This window comes from Neodiprion virginianus, chromosome 3, assembly GCF_021901495.1.
Source record: "Neodiprion virginianus isolate iyNeoVirg1 chromosome 3, iyNeoVirg1.1, whole genome shotgun sequence".
Taxonomy (NCBI): domain Eukaryota; kingdom Metazoa; phylum Arthropoda; class Insecta; order Hymenoptera; family Diprionidae; genus Neodiprion; species Neodiprion virginianus.
In genome coordinates this window covers 34,579,320-34,604,066 of record NC_060879.1, presented here as the reverse complement: position 1 = coordinate 34,604,066, position 24,747 = coordinate 34,579,320, and the positions used below count along the sequence as shown (strand labels likewise).

The window sequence follows — 24,747 nt, the reverse complement described above, 5'->3', positions numbered from 1 at the left end:
ATGAGAAAAGAAAAAGAATTGGAAGCTAAGGACAAACTACACTTGAGGCAACCTGCGGATCTACCTGACCTACCTTTTGTGGAATTAGAAGAGGAATTCATCCCTAAAGGATACCCAATAAACATGTTCAATCAAGGTCAGAGAACAAAACTTCCAAACCGATTGAAGCCCGAAGAAAATGTCCAAGTATGGGACAGAATGCGGGACAATCCTCCAGTAAGTAACCTTGGAATCACTTTCGGATAGACGGAAGGTTTCTGATTACCTTTTCGGATGGCTTGACAATGAACGTCCTAAACTGTAGGTTGACATGAGCTGCTTCATTCCCGACGAAGCACCGTTAGTGTCAAAAACGGATAGTGGCCGCTGGCCGGGTGTTTGGCCATGTAAAAAGCCGGCCTCAAAACCTGACCCATCGAAAAAGAAAAGGAAGTTTGGAGAACCGTGTGTTGAGTCGAACCCGGAAGACAATGCGTCCCCTGAACCGAAGGACGACTTTGCCACTCACAAGGAACTTTGGCATGCCAGAATCCCACCGACGTGTCCATCACCGAGAGCGAATCCTCCAATGGTTGATCGAGCCGTTGGTCCTAATCGCGGTTTGGTCAGCGGGGATTACATCTTGACTGAAATTGTCTCGAAGAAAAAAGGCAACAGAATTTACGCAAACATTTGTCTACGCGGTCTGAAAGGCATGCATCTGCCAGAGCTGGATGTGCTGAGAGTACGCGAGAAGACTTGGAAGTGGTGTTTTTATCAGGCAGTTGTTGCTCTTCTAGTGAAAACGCAGTTGAGATACAAGTATGCTTGGAGTGGTAACATTGATTACATTTACGACAGAGGATGGAGCCTCTTTACACACATGGGTAACATCAACGTGAAACACGTTGGAATACAGAAACTGGACGAGGTTGCCGTTTACAATTACACGTACTGCATTGGGATCGAATTAGTCCAAGAGATGAAGGATATTCCACGGGTCAGTGACGTTGATTGGGATTACGTCGAATCCAACCATGGTCGTCTGACTGAAATTGAGCGAAAAGATTTTGTCAAGGTGGAGAGTAAAATTGGAGTTGAAAAAACGCGAGACCAACAGACAGCTCCGGTTCACAAGGGGACAAAGGAAATTGAAAAATGGTTTGACAAGTTGCCTTTTCAGTATCAGAACTGCATTTTCAGGACATCTAGGTATTGCCTTGCATTCTGGAAAGAAGGTTTGTTCTGGTATTTGTACAATCCTTACCGCTGCGATGATACTGGATTTTGGGATGACACCGGGTATGCTTCTATCGTCAAGTTTTGCAGTCGGGACGCTCTGAGAAGACACTTGATGATTCTATTGCTGAGGGCATACGTTTACGAAACACCAAAACCTGATGTGAAAAACACTGACAGTGGACCAGCTGGCGAGGATAAAACAGGCGAGGAAGGCGATGTTGACAATGGAGAGAAAGGAGAGCCAGCGAAAGATGAGCCCAAGCAAGACGTATTTACCGTTCAGATATTCCAAGTTATATATAACAAGTATGAGTTGATAAACACCAAGCTGCTCGAGCGCCAAGCACCGAAACCGATGATGCGCCCGATCGTGCAGAAGCAAATCGAAGCCTGTCCATACGACCCGTTGGACACCGTGAACTGGTGCGACGGAAACGAAGACACTGATAAAACGGAGAATCCCGGCTGGTTGAAACAGTTTAAAATTACGTGGATACGTTGTCCGAGTTCGAGAAAGAAAATGGTTCGAGAAAACGTCGTTACGGGAAAGTTGCGCTGGCACCAATTCTACGTCGAAGAACCTTACAAGCTGTTCTCTCTGTGGGGTGAGATCCACCCCACCCAGGCACTCTTTCCTGCTGAACACCGCGGTAAACAGACCTACGCCTGCTACGTCGTCTGCGCCGGCATGACGCGAATCACCGCACCGGAGTACTGGAGTCCCAAGACTCTTGACGCGATAGTAATGTGCGGGGATAAGTATTACACGATCAGCACACTCGAGGCGGAGTTGAAAGCGAAGAGGCCGGAGTATGCGGACGTCGAAAACTGGGACCGATATCTGGCGAAAAATGTTAAAATCGGAGAGACGATATTTCAAGGTACCTTGCTGCCCGGTGTCACAGGTCGTCTGTACCTCAAGTCGTCGAACTCACTGTGGGCGACCTTGCAGGACATGTTCTTGGAGCATCCGTTCGGTGTTGTGACGTGTGAAAGCACCTGCGTTTGTGTCTTCAAGTTCTGCGGCGCATATTACATGTGCGACGTTCACTCGACAGGTCCACCACTTTTCCAGTATGGCGGTGGCGTGATTTATCTCATCAGAACGACATGCTTCCTCAAGTTTATGCACGTCCTTACGCTGACCATCGCTTCTAACGAATGCAGCGAGTTCGTTGTTAATCCTATCCAAATTGCCAACGCCATTGACGTAGGGCCGACAAGGTGTCTGGCAAAGGTCGGTAAGAAAGCTAGGCACAAAACACCTAAAAAGCGGCGCAAGATAACCTGTCCTCACGAAGACGATGACAATTCAGATCATAATAAGTGCCGGTCCAGAGGTGCGAAGCAGAAAAATAAAACTACGGACAAGAGTGCTTGCGAAGATTCTCCGTGCGAAGCTGCCGCTTATCTGAAACCACCAACGGCACTAAAGTGATCCAGGCATCGTCGATGAACTGAGCAATTAAAAAACGCTTCTTATGTATTCATTTTCTTGTCCTATTGTGATCTATACCAAAAAAATTATAACTGTACAAGTATTTGAATAAAGTGCTACTTGTTGTGAATTGCAGGAGTTATTAAATTGATTTTCACATTTAACCGTTACTGTAGTTTCATACTTGTATTACGCGACTAAGAATGTGCCTAAATTGATCTGAAACATTATTACAACTGATTGTGAGTCTATAACTTTACGGAAAACAGAGTGCAAAGTGAAGGGTAACTTTTTTGCTCTGTTTATTCTAGGTAACTGAGATCCATAGACCATACTGAAACTCATCAAAAGCCAATCTTGTGCGAAGCCTGTAAACTTTTCTTTACGCAAAGACTTTTTTTTCGTTTTTTTTTTTTTATTTGCGTCAGCTGAAGACGTGGCTGGATGTAACACGATAACCGTAAAGTAAACGGTCGTTTTCAAATTGAAAATTAAATTCACGTATAAAAAGTACCTGGATTTCTATCATAATCTGTATATCTGATGAAAGTCTGAGGCTAGAGTATAGTTTTTGTTACAACACCACAATTTTGAGCGTCCATTAATAATTTGTAGATAATAAACTACGTTACGTGTCCGAAATATGTATAAAAATGAAATCAAGGCATGCTGACCAGTCGAGACATTGAATAAGAATTGTCGATTAATGTAGATTAACTAGAACAATTTTTCTCCAGGCGAATGTACCAGTCGCTTGCTCTTTGCTTTAGTGAGTCCTTGACTGACGTAAATAATGAAGCGGTTCGAGCTCGTCCAGTCGAGAAAAGCACTTAAGTTGATCGCCTTTAGGTCTCAACGGCCCAATAGCGTTGGGGCCGATAAACTTGTAGGGCTGATTGTCTTACAATTAGCCGCGGTTCTGCAGAGTTTACGTGCTTAGTGAACTTAACCAAACTTGATGAATACTGCGAGTCTGGTCCTTCATAATTTGTTGAAACAACTCCTCGAAAGGGCCCGGGCATGTAGTGGAGTAAGCATTGTGTTCCGTGAGACATATACTCATAAGGGAGCGTCCATAAGTTACGTCATCGGATTTTGAGGGTTTTTGACCCTCCGCTTCCTATTCTTATTTAAGTATATAATGCAATTTCTCGACACAAAATTTTTAAAAATTAGCGTAATGAGAAGAAGTATATGCAGTACAGAAACTTTATCTATTACCTGTGATAGGATCCACACTAGTCCCGAGCCGCAGCGCCTTTCGCATATGACATCATAATTTCTGTACCCCCCCTGCCCCCCTCAAACCGATTACGTAGTTTCCGGACGCTCCCTATCCTTCCTTGTATTGCATACTTCTCGATGTCATGTGTGCATCGCACTTACTCAATAAACGGATCTGACTTTGCCATGTTTTGAAAGTGCATAGACGAGAGGAGACACGAATGAAATCAATTCATTGTCAGCCATATACAGAGTGATTATCTATCGACAGAATGGTCCGTCGTTTGCTATGGTTTAATACGCATGCGCTACAATCCGTAAACAGTTGTTTGTCAGGGTGACCAAACATCACGAACGTAACCTCAAAGCTTTTGACAGTTGGCACCGGTAGTGTGTTCGACATCGACAGCTATCAAAATTATTGGGGTTACATACATCACGGCGACCTGTTATCTGAATTTATGACTGTTGGTCACCCTGACATACAATTGCTCTCAAATTTTAGCGCACGCGCATTAATCATTATGGTATATCAAATGACAGACCAATCTGTCGATAGATAATCAGTATAATCGCTTTGTATATATCCAAAGAAATTTGATACTGTAGGGTGCTTCCACCTTTCAAAAATTTGTGCTACGTAATTTTTTAAACATATGCAAAGTTATATGTTATTTAGTAGAGATTGACTGAATTGGTCTGGTACGCATTTGTGCTTCATAAATTGATTTATTATACATAGTACGACGTGGGATTCGTCATTGACAGCCGTTACTAATATTATCATGCCTGCATGATATCTTATCAGCTAGAAGGTGCCCAATTTGAAATGATAGGCGGGTACGCGAACGTGCTGGAAATTATCTCAGCAAGTTCTCCAATGTACACATATACACCTGTATCAACCGATTTTAGTACGCTACACGTGGAACACACTGCCGGCACGTACTGTTGTATTGCATGAAAATTTTTTACGACGTCCTCTCCACCTATTATTGGACTGCTTGACACGGTGTAGTGCTAGCAATGCCACTGAAAATCTCGTGTTGTAGATGAAATGTACATAGTAGCTGTGGCTAGACTGGAGTTTTTTCAAACCTAAATAATTACGGTTTTTGAAATATTTGAAAAATATCAAGTGCGCGAAATCATGTCATTGAATCGAAGAGTGTCCGTTAAATTATACCTTTTGATTCTGCTGATATCAGTTCCGGTAATTATATTCTGGATATTAGGTAGACACATTAGCGAGACACGGTCATGCGATAAGGAGGTGAGATTCTCACATCATCAGGAAGAGCGACTCGTCGACAGGGCGGCCTCTTCCGTCCACGAGACAAACACCAAGACGATTTTGTACTGGACGAAGATGTGGGAAAGCGACAACATGGATTTTGGGGATGGGGATATCTTCGCCTCGTGTGCCGTGTGGAAGTGCGTTGCTACGAACAACAGGACAGCTCTGAACGTGCAAGACTTCGACATGATCATCTTCCACGCATTAGACATCAAGGCTAATGACTTGCCGCAGCAAAGGTCCCCCCATCAGCGCTACGTGTTCCTCAATTTGGAGACTCAGGTGTTTCACCCAATCCCGGATAACCAGATATACAGAAACTTCTTCAATTGGACAATGACTTATCGAAGAGACTCGACGCTGATGAGACCGTACGGTGTTGTTAAAGTGAACGACTTAATGGAGTACGTTCCTCCTCATATTCCAGTTACATGGAGGAACGTTTCCGAGGGTACCATTCCCGAGGAAACCCGACGGAAGGTACAGGGAAAAACAAAAATGGTCTCTTGGTTTGTGTCCAATTGCTTTACCTCCAGTAAAAGGGAACTCTACGTGCAAGCCTTGAAACAGCACATACCAGTAGACATTTTCGGGGACTGTGGATCCCTTAAGTGTGATCAAGAGGAAACTGATTGTTTTGAGATGGTTGAAAGAGATTATTACTTTTATCTTGCCATGGAAAATTCTCTCTGCAGAGACTACATAACAGAAAAAGCTTTCAAATTCCTTCAGTATAATGTTGTACCTGTCGTCTATGGAGCAGCCGATTACGCCAGCGTGTTACCTCCTGGTTCTTACATTGATATACAGGACTTTTCCAGTCCTGAGGCACTGGCCGATTACCTTTGGGTCGTCAGCCAGAACCCGGAGCGATATTTGAACTTTTTTAAGTGGAAAAATTACTATAATGTCGAACTCAGACCCGAACATTATACCGTGTGCAAACTTTGTAAAAAATTGCACGAAGTCGCTCAATCGCCTATGATAATAGACGATATTTACGGTTGGTGGACAACCGATCAGTGCTTACGTGAGCCTAGTTTCCAAGGAATTCCATGAGCTTGCTATTAAAGTACACGTGATTAACAGCATACGTTGCTATAATGTAGGTGGTCTCTTGAGCAATTAGACCACAAGAATTCCACATCATGACAGCTGGAACGTTACCATTGCCTTAAATTAGATATTAATTGAAGATTCCTATCCTAGAATCGAACATGATACTACATCATACTGGTACCCTGATTGCATAAAATAAATCTTTTATTCCGAATGAAATTATTCTTTATCGCGGATTAGCATTGGACTATTTTTATTTTTCAAATACACCTATAGATCCGAAAAAATTGATGTAAGGTGACTAGTCAGAAAGGTCTCTTCGTCTGGGGTAGATTCATTAATTTTTACTTAAAGGTCATTTTATTCCAGACGAACCGATTGTTCTAACATCACATCCCAAAGTCGTAAAATAGCAGATCAACCTTTTTTTTATACATGTAGATAAATCTAAATTGATGAAAAACAACGCGCACAACTTACGAAATAATCCTGTAGAACTGAATCGTGGTCGTTAGTGTTAATACTTATCTAAATTATGAAAGTAAAATATTGTTTCTCAGCTACGTGTCAAAAAAGTGCCGAATAATATCCAACAAGACTTAATGGTTAGTTACCGAACAAGTCTACGGTATTCCGTTCTAAATCATAGTTCGTTGTACAATTTAACGTAATTTTTTTTGAAAGAATGTTATTTCTCTTTCACGTCGGACTACACCAACTAACTCATATAACAATACTTTAAACATTTACCACAGAAATCTTCCTAATTGGCACTGTTCCCTCGATTAGTTAATGTCTAAGGGTGGGACACACTGCGATCCTTTAGCCCACCAGTCGTATATGTTGGCAATAACCTGTCTCGGCAAATTCGGATCATGGAGGGCCTTGCAAAACTCACAAACGATATAGTGCTTTTTGGTGTCAACTTTGTAAAAACTTTTCCATTTGAAGTAGCTCAGATACCTCTCCTCGTCCTGACTCAGTTCCCTGAGGAAGGTGGCGAGTGCCTCAATCGAGGGAAAATCCTTGACGTTGATGTAGGAATTCGGCGGCAGAAAAGTTTCGTAGTCAGCCGCACCGTAAACGACAGGTATCACGTCGTAGTCCAGTATCCGGTACACTTTTTCCGTGATGTAATCACGACACATCGAGTTCTCGAACGACAGGTAGAAGAAATATCCTTGTTCCAATTGCTCGTAACATTCGTCCTCATTGGCTCTCGAACACTGAAATTTACCACACTTTCCATAAATGTCAACCGTCACGTATTCCTGTAACTTTCTCGCAATGTCCTCTCGCTTACTGTTCGTCCCACAATGAGAGACGAACCACGCGCTCATTTTCGACTTCTTTTTGAACAAGAGACTCGTGGATTCAGACACGTTACCGTCGGAGACGTTCAACCACTGTGCCGGAATATATGGAGGTATAACTTCGTTGGTATCAAGTTTCCTGAAGATCCCATACGGCCTCATGACATCTGCATCTCTCCTGTAAGCCATTGTCCAGTTGAAAAAATTATTGAATTCTGGTCTGTTTGGTACTGGATGGAAAACCTGAGTCTCCGAATCCATGAAAATGTAGCGTTGATTTGGTGATCTTGTTTTCGGTAGATCTTTCGCGTTCAATTCCGGACCGTGGAACAAAAGAGCGTCGAATTCCTCGACGGGTTGATAATTTCGGTCGTTTGTTCCCATGCAAAAGCTGACAGGACAGTTTGCAAAAATGTCACCATCTACCCCACGTTCACTAAGGTAAAAATTTTTGCTCGAAAACATTTTTGTCCAATACAAAACTGTCTTTTTCTTCTTCATTACTTCCGGTGGTTTGGCTGGTTCATCCTTAACTACCGTAAGCGGTGCCACGGGACTTCTAAGTTCCAAACTCGACTCGAACCCATACGGAGCCTCGTACTGACAATATGTTCTGCCGTACAAAAATACCATAATCATTGGTACAATGAACAATCCAACAATCATGTACATTCGCAAGGTCAGTACACGCTGCAAATGATTCATTGTACAACTCATATTTCAGGTATGTGATGCTTCATGTAAATATTGACTATCGTTAGAGTCTATAGTCTAATTATCTATCTTAACCGGTAGACTGATGGAAGCGTGCAAAATGGATTTAAATAAACATCGATTATTTGTTTAAACAGATGTCCTATAACAATGCAATAGTTACATTTTCTTTCACTTCAAAACCTGCCCTACAGTCTTATAAAAACCTTGTATCATGAGCCGAACGGCATTTTGTACGTTACAACAAAATCCTTAATCTTTGAATTGGACTTACGAACTTTCACATGTCTGATTATAACTTAATGTAATTATTCAACGGGGAGGTAGTTATAAATATTTGTTAAAATATGCTACGCCACTGGTAAATTTCTTCATCAATATTTTTTTTGCACTTCCTAATCTGCATCACTGACTTTGCACTTCCAAAGCCCGTATTCGTAACATTTCAAGCTTATGAGAGAACTGCCTTTGAGACCGAACTAGTGCCGACAAGCGACGCTGCGTGACTGACTTAATCTACGTGCACGTGGTTTATCAGTTCTCAGTGGCTGATATTGGATTTGTTCACGTTTAAGTACAGGATTCACTTATTTAGTAAATATGTCAATGCTAAACGTACGTCGCGGATTTTTTTTATTGTAGAATACATTTGTCTTGATAAATAGGGGATTTTCGATTTCCTAAAACGGCCAAGACTGTATCAAAATCCCCAAAACCCTGCCTCTTTTTTCTCATGTAATTAATCCATCGTAATTTCAAACTGAATATTATACCCTCTTTAGAATCCAACGTTATTTGGCAAATTATCATTTGATGCCTCATCAAACTTAATATATACAATGTACATATATTTAGGTAGAACTTATATGTATAAACATATCCCATTTTCACCTGTACAATCAAGCATCGCCGTTTACAGACAGGTGTATCCAAGGCTATCGGTGACGTTAAACATTTATTAAAGATTTTAAATGTCGTCGATCCGTCTATATGTAATGCACATCAGTACACTTTTAAAACGAGCACATCGAAGGACCATATTAAAAGATTACAACAACTCCACGTGGCAACAGTTGCAACGTTATCATTTTTTTAAATCAGATGTTCATTAGGGATTTCTCCTCGAACCGAACACCAGATTACGTAATGCAGCTGCTATTATAGAACGAAATAAATTTTCTGATAAACATAAAACTATTCTTCACCCTAAAGCAGTTTTTACTCTATTTCAGTTTTGAATTATACTTTATACATCACTGCAAATCATATTTAATATCTGACAGTCTGGAATAGATTAGTTTATTTCTATTTACAAATAATTTAATTCCAGACGAATTAGTTGTTTTGTTATCACATCATATCCCAATGAACCAGTAATGGTATAAAATATGAATTTTATACGATCAATGAGTGTAAAAGCAGTGTAGTTATAAATAAGGTTAGATTCGACGGTCATTAACGTGATTCCGGTTTTTTTCTATTTTTCCAGGAGGTGTCAAACATTTTATTTAAACAATTTCCTGGTATAAAATATTATACACATATCTGAAATAAATGACGGAAAACAAAAAAGCAATAAAAGAGCACGAGAATGGAAAAATAAATGACGTTACGGTACAGAATGAATCCAGTTGAAGCAGACAGTTATTGTTTCCTTCCGTAGAACGTGGTTTATTGTCGTCGCAACCTTGTACGAGGCTGCTTTCTTCGTCCTTACTGCTACTTATTCATTTGGTCGCGAGCAGATCGGAGGTTGAAAACGAGAATGGTGATTGTTAATTATCACTTATTGGCTGTAATGTATTACTGAATACACCAGATTAAATTTCTTAATTTATGTGTCTTTAAATTACCTTACAAGACTTGACCACACACCTGGGCCTTGCTCCTTTGAATATTATCTCGACAACTTGAGCTTGTTTCGCGTCGTTGATTCCAGTGAGGTCCAAGTTTAATATAAATGATAAAAATGATATAATTATAACTTTGGTACGCGTGAGGTGAACATTAATATCACTAAATTAGATCTTTGTTTCAATTACATGGTATACATCTATACTTATTTTATCTTATCACATACCAATAACATCTTTTTGATTATCACCAATGACTTTATTAGTTGATTACAGGCGGTGGGACACACTGCGATCCTTTAGCCCACCAATCGTATATGTCGGCAATTACCTGTCTAGGCATATTTGGCTCATGGAGCATCTTGCAAAACTCGCAAGCGATAATATGGGGATCCCCAGTGACCATTTTGTAAAAACTTCTCCACTTGAAGTAGCTGAGATATCTCTCCTCGTCCTGACTCAGTTCCGTGAGGAAATTGGCGAGTGCCTCGATCGAGGGAAAGTCCAGGATGTTGATGTAGGAATTCGGCGGGAGAAAAGTTTCGTAGTCTGTCGCACCGTAAACGACGGGTATCACGTCGTAGTCCAGTATCCGGTAAACTTTTTCCGTGACGTAATCACGGCACAAGGAGTTCTCGAATGACAGGTAGAAGAAATATCCTTGTTCCAATTGCTCGTAACATTCGGCTCCTTTGGCTTTCGGGCATTCCAATGTTCCACACGTTCCATAAACGTCTACCTTCACATATTTCTGCAACTTCTTCACGATGTTCTCTCGCTTGCTGTTCGTCGAACAATGAGAAACGAACCATGCGGCCATTTTCGATTTCTTCTTGAACAAGAGACGCGTAGACTCGGACACGTTGCCGCCGGAAACGTCCAACCACTGTGCCGGAATGTCGGGGGGTATAAACTCGTTGGTGCTAATTTTCCTGAAGATCGCGTGTGGCCGCATAATGTCTCCATCTCTCCTGTAAGTCATTGTCCAGTTGAAAAAATTGTTGAATTCTAATCTTTTCGGTATCGGATGAAAGACTTGTGTCTCGAAATCCGCGAATATGTATCGTTGATTTGGTGACCTTGTTTTTGGCAAATCTCTGGCGTTTAATTCCGGACCGTGAAATAGAAGAGCGTCGAATTCCTCGACGGGCTGATAATTTCGGTCGCTTGTTCCCATGCAAGAGCAGACAGGACAGTTTGCGAAAACGTCAGGATTTTCGTCGTGTACGCTTAAGCGAAAATTTTTACTCGAAAACATTTTTGTCCAATACAAAACTGTCTTTTTCTTCTTCATTACTTCCGGTGGTTTGGCTGGTTCATCCTTAACTACCGTAAGCGGTGCCACGGGATTTCTACGTTCCAAACTCGACTCGAACCCATACGGAGCCTCGTACTGACAATATGTTCTGCCGTACAAAAATACCATAATCATTGGTACAATGAACAATCCAACAATCATGTACATTCGCAAGGTCAGTACACGCTGCAAATGATTCATTGTACAACTCATTTTTCAGGTATGTGATGTGTCATGTAAATATTGACTATCGTTAGAGTCTATAGTCTAATTATCTATCTTAACCGGTAGACTGATGGAAGCGTGCAAAATGGATTTAAATAAACAGCGATTATTTGTTTAAACAGGTGTCCTATAACAATGCAATAGTTACATTTTGTTCCACTTCAAAACCTGCCCTACAGTCTTATAAAAACCTTGTATCATGAGCCGAACGGCATTTTGTACGTTACAACAAAATCCTTAATCTTTGAATTGGACTTACGAACTTTCACATGTCTGATTATAACTTAATGTAATTATTCAACGGGGAGGTAGTTATAAATATTTGTTAAAATATGCTACGCCACTGGTAAATTTCTTCATCAATATTTTTTTTGCACTTCCTAATCTGCATCACTGACTTTGCACTTCCAAAGCCCGTATTCGTAACATTTCAAGCTTATGAGAGAACTGCCTTTGAGACCGAACTAGTGCCGACAAGCGACGCTGCGTGACTGACTTAATCTACGTGCACGTGGTTTATCAGTTCTCAGTGGCTGATATTGGATTTGTTCACGTTTAAGTACAGGATTCACTTATTTAGTAAATATGTCAATGCTAAACGTACGTCGCGGATTTTTTTTATTGTAGAATACATTTGTCTTGATAAATAGGGGATTTTCGATTTCCTAAAACGGCCAAGACTGTATCAAAATCCCCAAAACCCTGCCTCTTTTTTCTCATGTAATTAATCCATCGTAATTTCAAACTGAATATTATACCCTCTTTAGAATCCAACGTTATTTGGCAAATTATCATTTGATGCCTCATCAAACTTAATATATACAATGTACATATATTTAGGTAGAACTTATATGTATAAACATATCCCATTTTCACCTGTACAATCAAGCATCGCCGTTTACAGACAGGTGTATCCAAGGCTATCGGTGACGTTAAACATTTATTAAAGATTTTAAATGTCGTCGATCCGTCTATATGTAATGCACATCAGTACACTTTCAAGCGAAAACTGCTTCATTCTTCGCCGTGATAAGCGGTGCCACGTGATTTCTACGTTCCAAACTCGACTCGAACCCATACAAAGCCTGACAGTATGTTCCGTCGTAAAAAAATGGAAGAATCATTGGTGTAATAAACAATGCAACAATCGTGTACATTCGCAAGGTAACTACACGCTGTAAATGGCTCATTATACAACTCATTTTTGAAACATGCGATGCCTTATGTAAGTCTTGACTGTCGTTAGAGTATGAATTCTTATCTATCTTTACCTGTGGCGTAATGTATCTGAACCTTTGAACACCCTTTACAAATGCGATTGTTACAACCGTTCCTACTTTAAACCGTGCCACACAATCTTATGAAAACTGTGAATCGTTTGTCGAATAGCACTTTGTGCATTCCACACAACAAGACACTCAGTGTTTAAATTGAATCTACGAAGTCTGATCTGCCCGAGTACAACTTGACGTCATTATTCAAAGGACAGGTAGGTGTAAAGTTTTGTTAAAATATGCTCGATCACTGACGCATATTTTGATTCATCTCTTTGTTTTACTTTCTTATCTACCGCACTGATTCTACACTCGGAAAACCCTCGTCCGTAACATTTTACATTTTATGAGATTATTAATTTTGAGACCGATCCAGTGTCGGCAAGCGACGCTGCGTGACTGAATTAATCTAGGTGCACGTGTTTTATCAGTTTACAGTGCCCGATATCGAATCCGTTGACGTCGAAGGTCAGGATTCACTTACTTATTAGACAATGTGTGAACGCGAAGCGTGTGTACAACGTGGAGTTTTGTTTTTATGGAAAACGTCTCAAGCTAGTTTCTGATTTATTAAACATGTCTATACTCTATAGAAATTCCCGACACACTGCCGGCTCCTATCTCGTGATGTTTATTGACTGCTGGTATCGCTGTTTCTAATAAGATAGATAAGTATAATATAGATAGAACATCTGTCCAAATTAGAATTACCTGCAAGGCAATGAATTAATTTCCAGGCGTGGAGATCTTGTTATTTTTCTTCAAACGAAAATGTTACAATGTATTTTTTCCAACGTACCTACCCATGCTATAAGATTGCGAGTGAAATCGATAGGCATTCCGTTTTCATATCTATACTTAATGTAAATATATCGACGACGATCGTTCAGGAATTCCTGAATCATAAACGTAATTGCGTTCATTTTCGTCTTTCCTATTCGAACAATAATTTATTAATTTCTCTACATTCATAGTTTATCAGTATTTACAGGCATATATACATCTTATTTACACTCGGCTGAGAATGAGATACGACCGAATACCGCATCCCGCGAAATCTTAATTTCAAATTTCTAAATCGTGAAAGCATGCACGCTGGTGTACGCGACAAGACATGAGTCTGTTTGCGAGGTTGTTTTCGAAGACTACGCCACTTCGAGATCAGAGCTATCGGTATCCTGGTCATGGGGATCTTTCCTAAGGGTGAGATGATTCGCGACTCTTATTGGCGACATGACGACAGCGTCGTCGGTACGTTGCCGTTGTTCGAGCTGCAGCTTACGAAGCCTTTCCTGTTCCTCTCTTTTTTGCTTACGCCACTTGGCCCGTCTGTTTTTGAACCACACCTGAAACAACAAAATTGATAATAGGCAATGAAGCGACGGAATTAAGCCGTGACACGAGCTTGCGAGCGAACGAACGAGACTTGTATGCGTCAGATTCAATTAATGCGAAGCAGAAAAGCACGTGGCAATACGTCTTGACTGGATATATAACAAGTCTCTGGGAATTAAGGTGGTTCTTCAGTGATTACGGTGACAGTAGAACATCCTTTTGGAAAATTGTTTAATTTACGTTAAGATTGTTGGATTAATCCGCGAAAATTAGATTTACGAATTTTAAGAACATTTTGGATGATGGTTTATTATAATTTTATTAACAAACTTCTGTCCATAGTTTTTCATTTGAATGTAGTAGTCATCAGACACAATTGATAGTGAGTGTATAACAGTTGCATTATTTTCATACATATCAATGTACAATAGAATTCTTTTCATCAAAAATGAACGTTTTAATCTTCATTTTGTTATTATTAGTAATAAGTCAATACAAATTATGCGAAGATTCGATTCACGATGCTGCAATTCCGCGCCATATCATCGCGTCCCGGTTGTAAGATTTTTAAATTATACACCATTGTTTTTATCATTAAAAATCTTTTCGAAACGGTCAGTAACGTTTCTTTTTCAACATGTCGTTGGAAAGATCATTATTCGAACAACCATTATCTCGTTTTTTGTCAAGGTTTATGAATTTTATGAAATAATTGTGACAGTATCTCCGTCGATAAAACTTGAAACGGCCATAAGTGCTATCTTAAAAGTCCAATTATCAAAAAGCCCGTTTTCACATTTTTGACCGGTAATCTGGTCCAATATTCAACGAGGGGATTCGCTTCATTCCTATTAACAACCAATCCAAGTGTCATATACAGCCATGGATATCAGATTGACTAAAGAGTAACCTTAAAGAACAATCTGGAAAGAATTCGTAATATCATAAAACCAAAACCGCTTTACTTATTGTCTTGTTAATTTCTTCTACGGTCTCACCGAAATTTTACCCGATGCATTTTATGATGAGCAATCGACCAGAGGACGTGTGAACCCAACATCGTCTTCGTGTGAACATTACATTTCAAAATTTAACGTAGGTCGACCGAGTATCAACGGAAGCCTGAGCAAACTCATACATTTATATGTACGGGGCTTTCCACGAAAACTCAGTAAATGTTTGACCATAACATTTTTAATTTCATCAAGGATTTTTTCCAACTTACTACGACTCCTGAAAAGCTTCGAAGTATTTTTTCAATTTTTTTTCGTCACTCTTCTTTAACCTGTCATTTTTTAAACTCATCTCAGAAACACGCAAATTGATCGTAAAAAAAAATAGTGAGTTTGTTTTGAAACTGAAAAAACATAGGAGATGCGGTGTGTATTGTAACAGATTCTTAACAGGTATAAAACGAGAAAGAACGACTGAAATAACAGAAAAAGATTTTAAAACAATTTGAAATATACGAGGACCCACTTTGAATTGTGCGTAAAAACGGATCATTTCGGAAATCAAATGTTTTTTTATCTTGTTTCATAAAAATCAACTTTTTGTTTTTGTGTTTTTGAGATGGGCTTAAAAAATTATTGGGTAAAGACGCGTGATTCAAAATTTTTTTAAAAATTCTTTGAAGCTTTTCAGGCGTCGTACGAACGTAGAAAAAATCCTTGGCAAAATTAAAAAATGTTACTGAGTTGGCGTGAAAAGCCCTATCTTTTTTCATTTTTTTGCAACATATCTTGCGGATATTGACTTGCATATCCGTTCGTCCTTGTATAATCAGCTTTACCATTCAGAGACACGCGTATCCAAGGTTGTCACGCTGACGTCAACGATTGAATTTGATAATTTGAAATATCGTCAGTTTATGTATCTACGCGTAACGCGTATCAGTAAATTTTTCTGAAACTTCGTATAAATTGTGTCTTGTCCCCTTTTGAAGGTAGGCAGCAGCATTTTCGTTTAAACTTCGTGGAAACGTGTGTTATACTACGGAAGTAAAATAGAAAACACAAGGAAAACAGTATAATCGGTAAAGTCTTTGGCTATTTACTTTTCCCAAATAAATGAATGCGCCTTTTCACTGTGTACGGTCTGTTCAAAGTTTTAGGCAGTAAAAGCAGATTAGGTTTTTCCAGGACTCCCTAGGTGCGAAATTTCACAGTGAAGTCAGAGTTTTCTTATCTGCGGCGGTATTATGTCATATTTACTCGCTTCATCATTTCTGTTGAGAAAAAAAAAAAACCCGAGTTAGTATGTGGATGACAAACTCTTCCTTGAATTTATACTAACACAATTTTCTTTAAATCTGTAGGCATTAAAATTTGTATACTTAGGTACCGTAATTGCGTGGTCAAATTTTTTTTTTCATCCGTCGTGTCTGAGCTTTCATGTATTCAACTCTAAACCTTGAATTTGACGAAACAAGTGCTGCTAAAATATTTATATGATATGCCGTCTAGTCTTTCGTATTCAGTTGCTAATATATTTTTTAAATTTCGACAAAAAACTGTTATCACTTGAAAAAAAAAATTTTTCTAGATACGCATGATAATAATTAAACTTATTTGAATATTACATGATTCGTTTCATGAAAACAACTCGTAAAAGATGCTCTGCTGATTTATGAACCAACAGCGACACCCTCCGAATGGATGAGAACTGTAAGGGTGAGAGGACCAGAGGTAATGGAGAAAGGGCGAGGGGACGAGAAAGGATCAAAGAATTTTAACTCGTGTATATCACGCCTGCGTTTGCACGACACGCCTGTCCGAGTCGATTAGGAAGACAACCGATACTCATTGTCAGACGGTTTGATTCGCTAATGATATTGCATATTCTCAGACAAATTTTACGATTTACGTAGGTATTCACGGTGGCGTGCGAGTGATATTTGAATAAGGGAAGAGTAAAGGTTTCCCAGCATTACTCGTAGCGTAGCGAGACAAAATTGGTGGTAAGGTTTTGCGAAAAATTGAAACCTGCGCGTTGGCCCGTAAAAAGTGAAGCGCGAGGAGTGACGAATTGTAATTTTGCCAATGCTTTGAACTCCGACGGAGAAAAGCTCCCGACGATAAAACGGTAAAGTCTTACAAGGAAACAGGACGACTAGCATTTCGTAGGGAATATATACCCTCCCGAATATCTTTTCTCGCAGCGGTGAAGAGCCGTCTATGCAAACAAATTTTGTATTTCTTTAGGAATTTAGATCCATAGAAGATCCACAGAAGCGAAGATCTCCGGCGTAGTCGCGCGTTGCGGCAAGATTGATGTTGTTCCAAAATCCATGAGCTACCTCACCGCAGAAAAGACTCCTTGACTAAGCCTCTCAAACTCCAAGCGATATTACCTCTCGACGTGGGTGGTCCAGGAATATACGTCATATACTCGCTTCCAAAACGCTGTATCATGAGGGTAAGATCTGCCAGAGATCCTTAAATACCCTTGTCGCAAATCTCGTTTGTAGATAGAGAATATTACGAAATTTTTAAGTGTTGTGCGTCGTGACCGAACAAGCATCGAGTGAGTTTGGAATTTTACATGTTGTGTAAATTGTATGCAGCGATTGGTAATCAATCGACGATTACGTAAGAAATTACGAATAAGTTACACCTCGGTCTATTACCCAGGTCACTTATCGAAGCGCAGAATATGCTCTGAAAATATTAACTTAAACTTGAGGGGTTTTCGAAGGTGACGTAGTACGAGTTTCCTAGTTAAGAACTATCGAATAAGTAAAGTTCGGAAGCCTGAACGCTACATCGTGCTGTAAAATCATCCTTGGGCGTCGATCATGTTTCAACGCGAGTTTCAAAATTGCGTCGTAATCGAACATCTGGGTTGAATTTACTGAAAAGCAGGTAAAAATATGCGCGTAGAACGGTTGGGACAAGTTGTGATTATGCGATTTTCGAAATATCTTCTTTTTTTTTTTAAATGGTGCGAATACAATGATCGAAAATCCGGGTGAGAATGTGTGAAAATATAAAATTTGATACGGTGTGTATGAAAAACGAGGGTGACAATAAGTGGGAGAGTTAATGGATGACAGAAATGTATCGTAGAGTCTCAGCAAGTCAAACAAAAGCACTCCGGTTGGACTATTTTAGGACATTTTAGTCACATTAAAATATTATAGGCTTTGTGCATTAACGGCATTAACGCTACAAACAATTGACTTCCGACAGTGAGGCTTTGCTTACATTATAAATTGTGCATATCGACCAAACGCGGGTAGGTCAAATATTTACCAGAGAGTAACCGAATATCTTTCATTTCTCAAAAAACCAATTTGTCAGACCCACTGCGGAGGTTCCACCACTGGATACTCTGTCGTTCGTGTCTCTTCCTGCCAGTCGTGGAAGACCCTCGTTCTTTCATAGGTATACAAGGCTTGTCAGCGCTATTTGTCGAAATAATTCTACCGAATCCATTCATGTTTGGACTTTAAAGGGAAAGAATTTCAAGGGCTTTACAAATATTTGGGAACACAGTCCTGTATTATTTTAACACAACAAATTCGGGGTATCAGCAAAACCTCAATAATTGAAAGCGAACGCGTCGATCCGACCAGACGCTTCGAAGGACACATGTAACTGTAATATACTCGGTTAGGTACTCGGAAGAAACCCTCGCGAGTTTACCGTCCAGAAAACGATTGTTTCGCGGATGATTTTTCATTTCAAGCTAACAGATTTTCAACCAAATGTTCAAACGTTTCTTAATTCGTTAAAATTCAACTCACTTCGATGCGCTCTTCCTTCAGATCAACCTGAAGGGCCAGCTGCTCTCTGAGCAAGACATCGGGGTAATGAGTTTTGTCGAAAGTCGCTTCCAGCTGCTCCAATTGTTCTTCGGTGAATATTGTACGATGGCGCCGTTTCCTCTTGGTCATCGGTCCAGCCCCCGGAACTCCTGGATTCATGTGATAAGGATGCGTCGCGTGATAAAAAGCCGGTTGCCCGTGGAGCGAAACACCGGCCGCTGCCATCGCAGCGACGTAACCTCCAGGATACAATCCCGGATAGGCGGCAGCTGAAACAAACAGAGCGGCAACAATCGGATAAGCAGGAGTCAGTCTGGTCAAAAATTTACCGTTTACTCTAAGCTAGCCTAAGTAAGTAATCGAATTTGAAAAAAGCTCCGCACTCTCGCCCATCACGCTTTATAATATTGTGAAATTATTGCTCTCTTACGAACTGTAACGAATCGCAATCGAATTGTATATTGATAATCTGGAATGCTACATGCTGGTGTGACAATTCAGGTTAAAATGAGTCCACCATAATTATGCGCTTCTTCTCGAAGTTTAATCAGTTTACACAGATTCTTCGCAAGCTAAATGAAAGGCCTAAACTTATTGTAAGAATCTGACCGAATGGGATAGTGGAAATGGATTTGAAATTGGTTCGAATCGGTACAACTTAAGTTTGTTTCTTTCTTTTTTATACAAATTTATGCAACAGTGTAGAGCCGCTTGAGACGAGGAAATAAACGAGTCTAAGAATGTATATCAGATTGGCAAATATGAATCCAGTTTAGCTGTGAGTCCATTAAGGCTTCACCTGGATTACATTTCTCCAGAGTTTAAACTCTGCGGCGTACACTTAGCGTTCCCTCGCATGTCACGAGGCGTCGAGACGCCGGTGCCGAGTCCGTATTCCCCTGGGAGACCTTATTTAAAATCTTACAAAAAAAGCTGCTTACATTTTACCCCTAAACGTTCCACCGCCCCGCTCGTCGATGGATGTACGCTCTCCGTAGAAAAAGAGCTTTGCTCACCATCCGGAGTTTCGCGGCAGATTTGCAAGCGCGAAACCGTCCGTGCGAAAGGAAGACGGATTGTAGGTTTCAGGGCGACGATGCGTTTCTAGTTCCAGTCTCGGGGTGGGAAAAAATACGAAAATACTTAGCGCTTTTAAGGTGGTAAAAAGGCGAGACGGGTGATGCCTTCAGGTTTCACGTCGGATTTGTCTCGGCTCGAGTGCACCGCGGACCAGACAATATTCCTTTGAAACGGAAAAATACTGCAGCCCGTGACTGCAGGGTGAAAATATCATTCCAACACCCATTCATCCGTATCCGAATCGCTTGGGATGTCAGAGAATTTTTGCAAGAACGATTCCATCGATTGATAAGCAGGATCGATAATTGATTTATACTCGTCTATCGCGTTATACGCGAAAAGGGCAAGAAATATATCCTTGGTGTTTAGAAATGAAATTTGACTTCGAAATATGTTTTATCGTCTAATAACAATCGGCGCGGCTCATCGAGGAAGGCAAAGCGATGAATCTTCGTTTCGCACTTGCTACGGCTTCTTGTAACGTTTCTACGGAAGCCTCGCGCATCAGTAAAGACAACAGAATTTTAATTTAGCGAATCGTCGTATTTGCTGTGTAAATACATTCTGCGTCGAAACGACCCCTCCGATATTTTTCTAAAAAGGCTTCAACCGTTCGTTGAAAACATTGCTCTCGTGCGTCTGTCGATAAAAAATGTCGCAAAATTTAAACGATGGTTACAACACTTGTCTCGAAAAATCTGAAATACGAGTCGAGTACACGTGATGAAAATTCCCCTTGAATGAAGTTCCCTTCGTCGACACTGATTCGGCCGTATTTTCATAAAAACACGCAATCTTCATCACACGGGTGATTTGAAAATTCAAACCCACCTAGAAAATCTGCAGACGTGAACGCCAAGTGATGGAGCTGCTGCTGAAGGGGATGCATGGTGGCTGTCCTCGGCGGCGAGTTAATTGGTTCGGCATTCGGCAGGGTTGACAAACTCCCGGAGCTCGTCGGGGTGACGTTGCCACCTGTGCGAGGGGCGAGGATACTGTCAATGGTGAATATGGACGTGGGCGAAGACATGGTAGCCGAAGAGCTGGGCCTGGAGACGGACGGACGGTAATTCAATTGGTCAGGGCTCGCGGGACTGTGGATATTCCTGGAAAATACGCGTTCGCGATCGAGATCCGCATGATCTCTTGACGACTGGATTATCTGGGATTCGGACTTGATCTTTTGCTGCAAGGTGTCGGCCCCGTAGCCGTACAAGTAGGCGTGACTGTACCCAGAAAGTCCTGGTCCGTCCTGAACAGGGCTGGAAGGTTCGGTCATCGAGGATCTTGATTTTGGGGAATCGCCGGCGAAGATGCTTTCTACCATGTTCCAAATATTATTACCTCCGATGTCACTCCGCACGAATTGGCAGACCGTGAAGCTTTGTCAATTGTATTTCCGAGGTCCTTCAGGGGATCCACTTCACCGGAAGTCGGAGGCAACATTCGCTTTGACGGACGGATCTCCCTGTCCACGATATTTGCAACTCAAAGCAATCGCCTCGACGTTTGTATCGAATTATTCTCGAGCTTTCCCACTCTCTACATCTATTTCACATCGGTGTTCCGCACAGATTTCAGCATCCGTCGCGTCGGCCGAGTGTTGGATCACTTTCACCTTAAATTCGACCGAATTCGATCAGCCCGAGCCAATCGAAGTGAGAAACTAATCAACGAATCAGGCACTCTGGCACTTTTTCATCTTTCTTCAATCCCGTTGGTTCTAACTTCACGAAACTTCTGATCATGGACGTTTTACCGCCCGTTTAAAACACGCCGGGCGATGATTTAACAGCGTCGATTGATGAAAATCGTCGATTTGAACATGTTGCGACACCCCGGGTGTTTCGATTCGACGACTGATTACCGAGACGAATGAGAGAATAAATTGACGGCAATGGAAGGCGGAAAGAAATTTTACAACTTGGTTGAAAACTCGGGCCGGTGCATTGGCGAATTTCGACGCCCTCTCCTCGACGAGCTTTTCGATAACTAGAAGAGACAAATGTCCAGACACGAAGCCCCGGCCTCGTAGTTCCTCGTCGACGCGCCACCCTCGCTGCCTGAGCCACCCTGCAGTCTTCTCGCGGATTGGCTGCTAGGCGTGGCTTCGAGTTCCATCCCCTAGGAAAACGCCGCTCTCGGGGACAGAATTTCGCGATGACAACCGGAAGCGTAACTTCGTAACCGGAGGGTTGAAGCCGGTGGAGGGGGCTGACGCATTTAGTGTGGATAATCATCAGACGCCCCGTGTGTTACCGTTTTTTCACGCCGTTCTCTTTGTACCTTCCGTTCGTCTGTTCCCTGGATCTATGCACGTACGTCTCTGCATACGCGATATGCATTTACGCGAAGATCCTCATCCACGAAGGTTGTACAATTACGCAAATTCTGTGTCCAAAATGTACAGTGAATTATATGTCATTATCGGGTGCAAATTCAAATGCCCATTTTACAACAATCGCTCAATCCGCGAATATTATACTTGTTATTTTCCATATTGTCCAGATTATTCGACATTAATCATTTCACACTGATTCCTCAATTATCGAACTTGTACCGTATTGAGATAATCGGACCGGATCGCTCTCTTTAGCGTAAGAATTTTTTTTCTTTAATACCTCTTTTTACAACAGTCGTGAAACAAACACTTTAAACCTGATATTGTTAGAGTTATTCAAATTTTCGTCAGACCGCAGAAAAATTAGGTACCCGTCGTGATGCCAGATACGCCGGGTATCGTTGAACTGTAATCCGTAAAATGTCTCTTCAATTATTTAAAATCCCGCGTCCGTGTGCCCGATTTAAGAACATAAAACCGTTGTAATGGGTATTAGGGGATGGGAAAATCTCGCGTGCAGCTTCTACACGCGTAGTAGAAATATTATACACGTACGTATGTGTATGTTATGTACATAGTTCCGGTTCGTGTGGGCACGACGGTACAAACGAAACCGCGTACGTGTGTTCGACGTTGTATTATATAACAGTCCGTCCATACGTTGAAACCGTTCGGAAACTTACATACGCGTACAATTTCGCCGCGTGTGCGAATACGTATATATGGGCTATTCTTTCGCAGGGATACATATATGCCAACCCTAATCCTAATCCGGACGTTAATCGTGGTCGAATCCAGAGATCCTAGATCCCATGTATCCCTGCCCCCTGAATCACCCTTACAGCTTTACACGCGGGATGCTGTTAGAACCCTTCGTCATTCTCCTTCTTTTATATGAATTTCTGGTTGCTGTACGTCCGTCATTACAGAGATGAATATTAAACACACGTTGCACGCTGTTCGTTGCAGTTCCAATTATAGTTATACTTGATTGAAAAATTCAAATTCGGTTGCAATCCGAGTCCAAATGTCGAACGCTAACCGCGCCTTAAATGTTTTGCTCGCATTCTCGGAGCAACCATAGGATACCGGCATATGCGCGATATGAGGATATAAACGGGCCATGCTGCACATGCACAAGTTCCGTACTAGGCTGCAGTTGCAATTCGAGGCAGCGTGCGAGATGTGGGATTAGCCGCGCTGTGGATTAGGGCCCATTTTGTGGGACCAGTTCGAAGGATCTGGCGCGAGCCAGCCTTGCGACTCGTCGCACATCGAAGTCTATGCGAGACCAAGATGGTGGTACAAAACACGATTTAAATTACTATAACATTTCACTAGGATTCTGTACTATGAGCAGCTTTCCGTCTCACGGAGATTCGTCAAAAGAGTAATTAAAAAACCACGTACGAACTCCATTAAGGCCTATAAAAAGGATTTGTTTCTTGAAAATTTAACCCATTACCCGATCAAAACGTATCGCAAAGCGAAACGGCTTTCAACATTTTTTTAAGTTTTCGCTGCTTCGTGATAAAAAAAAAATATGGGACCATCGTGTGAATTGTTGTCAGCAGCAGTGGTCTCATTCTCTGCAAATCATATAATAGAACGCGTCGACTGGATCGAGGATGGGTAAATTTGCCGCATCAAAGTACTTCTCGTATTCCCACTTCCCCCGAAGTGCGAACGAGCTGAGACTCATGAATATAATAAGTTGGCCCCATTGTCGGAGAGGCGAGAGCCCTGCTTATTGGCCTGCTCGCGACAAGTATATGACAACTCGCGTTCGCGGGACAAAGGAAAAGTTAATTGCATTGTCAACGGCAGAGTGCCGCGCTATCCTTTCACCGATCTTATCAAATTATCACGGGTGAGTGAAATAAATGGTAATGCAATCGGAAGTCAATAAAAGTCTTCGAATCCAGTCGCATCGCTGCCGGAGATGTTACGTCGGATGTTTGAGAGGCGAGACTTAATTTTTTTCGGAATCAAGCTTTTGCGATAATCGAGCGTTACAGCTGCGTAGAATCTCAAGTCCGGCAAACGGAGACCGATCGAATGAACTCGGTTTCCTCTCGAGTCAAACGTTTCGAGTTTGGTTTTCGCGTAAGATCGCAACCTGATTTTTACTCCACTCAGAGTTTTTTAGCGCTCGAAGGATTTACAAGGATATAAACACATTGTGGAAGGATCAGGAATCCCAAGTCAAGAAGTATATTATACAAATTACATCGCGACGCGTAACCACCGAACCCACCGTCCTCCCAAATCTCTTCAATTCCAGTCGTATTTTCACGAGATGTAACAC

At 41.2% G+C, this 24,747-nt stretch overlaps 4 protein-coding genes across 9 annotated transcripts; 1 reads left to right on the top strand and 3 right to left on the bottom strand.

Moving 5' to 3' along the window:
• The first annotated feature begins 4,707 nt into the window (after positions 1 to 4,707).
• On the top strand, positions 4,708 to 6,244 carry LOC124300513 (alpha-(1,3)-fucosyltransferase C-like). The gene has a single exon (XM_046754708.1). The coding sequence runs from the start codon at positions 5,034 to 5,036 to the stop codon at positions 6,237 to 6,239; it is 1,206 nt and encodes a 401-aa protein (XP_046610664.1). The 5' UTR covers positions 4,708 to 5,033; the 3' UTR covers positions 6,240 to 6,244.
• On the bottom strand, positions 6,232 to 9,745 carry LOC124300512 (alpha-(1,3)-fucosyltransferase C-like). The gene has a single exon (XM_046754707.1). The coding sequence runs from the start codon at positions 8,267 to 8,269 to the stop codon at positions 7,025 to 7,027; it is 1,245 nt and encodes a 414-aa protein (XP_046610663.1). The 5' UTR covers positions 8,270 to 9,745; the 3' UTR covers positions 6,232 to 7,024.
• Positions 9,746 to 9,797: 52 nt separating this feature from the next.
• LOC124300511 (alpha-(1,3)-fucosyltransferase C-like) lies at positions 9,798 to 11,734 on the bottom strand. Of its 4 annotated transcripts, XR_006907234.1 has the most exons (3): positions 10,347 to 11,734; positions 10,120 to 10,181; positions 9,801 to 9,985 (listed from the first exon to the last, which is right to left on the bottom strand). XR_006907234.1 is itself a non-coding variant. In XM_046754705.1 (2 exons), exons 1-2 carry the CDS (start codon positions 11,627 to 11,629, stop codon positions 10,382 to 10,384), a joined length of 1,140 nt encoding a protein of 379 aa, XP_046610661.1. In that variant the 5' UTR covers positions 11,630 to 11,734; the 3' UTR covers positions 9,798 to 10,381. The 4 variants fall into 4 exon arrangements, 2 of the variants coding, with proteins under 2 accessions (XP_046610661.1, XP_046610660.1); XM_046754705.1 differs by having other exon boundaries at positions 9,798 to 11,090; positions 11,199 to 11,734; XR_006907233.1 differs by having other exon boundaries at positions 10,120 to 11,734.
• A 2,120-nt stretch (positions 11,735 to 13,854) lies between these two features.
• LOC124299713 (homeobox protein goosecoid-like) lies at positions 13,855 to 21,732 on the bottom strand. 3 transcript variants are annotated; one of them, XR_006907043.1, is made up of 4 exons: positions 20,930 to 21,731; positions 18,998 to 19,287; positions 16,307 to 16,477; positions 14,126 to 14,261 (listed from the first exon to the last, which is right to left on the bottom strand). XR_006907043.1 is itself a non-coding variant. In XM_046753013.1 (4 exons), the coding sequence occupies exons 1-3, from the start codon at positions 21,423 to 21,425 to the stop codon at positions 16,472 to 16,474; spliced, it is 792 nt and encodes a 263-aa protein (XP_046608969.1). In that variant the 5' UTR covers positions 21,426 to 21,732; the 3' UTR covers positions 14,199 to 14,261; positions 16,464 to 16,471. The 3 variants fall into 3 exon arrangements, 2 of the variants coding, with proteins under 2 accessions (XP_046608968.1, XP_046608969.1); XM_046753013.1 differs by having other exon boundaries at positions 14,199 to 14,261; positions 16,464 to 16,477; positions 20,930 to 21,732; XM_046753012.1 differs by lacking the exon at positions 16,307 to 16,477 and having other exon boundaries at positions 13,855 to 14,261; positions 20,930 to 21,717.
• Positions 21,733 to 24,747: the final 3,015 nt, after the last annotated feature.

Coding starts and splice junctions, on each gene's coding strand:
- LOC124299713 (XM_046753012.1), bottom strand. CDS start 21,425: ATGGTAGAAAGCATCTTCGCCGGCGATTCCCCAAAATCAAGATCCTCG. Junction 19,288..20,929: donor CACGTCTGCAGATTTTCTAG/GTGGGTTTGAAT, acceptor TGTTTGTTTCAG/CTGCCGCCTATCCGGGATTG. Junction 14,262..18,997: donor TGAAGGAAGAGCGCATCGAA/GTGAGTTGAATT, acceptor TTGTTGTTTCAG/GTGTGGTTCAAAAACAGACG.
- LOC124300513 (XM_046754708.1), top strand. CDS start 5,034: ATGTCATTGAATCGAAGAGTGTCCGTTAAATTATACCTTTTGATTCTG.
- LOC124300511 (XM_046754704.1), bottom strand. CDS start 11,629: ATGAGTTGTACAATGAATCATTTGCAGCGTGTACTGACCTTGCGAATG.
- LOC124300512 (XM_046754707.1), bottom strand. CDS start 8,269: ATGAGTTGTACAATGAATCATTTGCAGCGTGTACTGACCTTGCGAATG.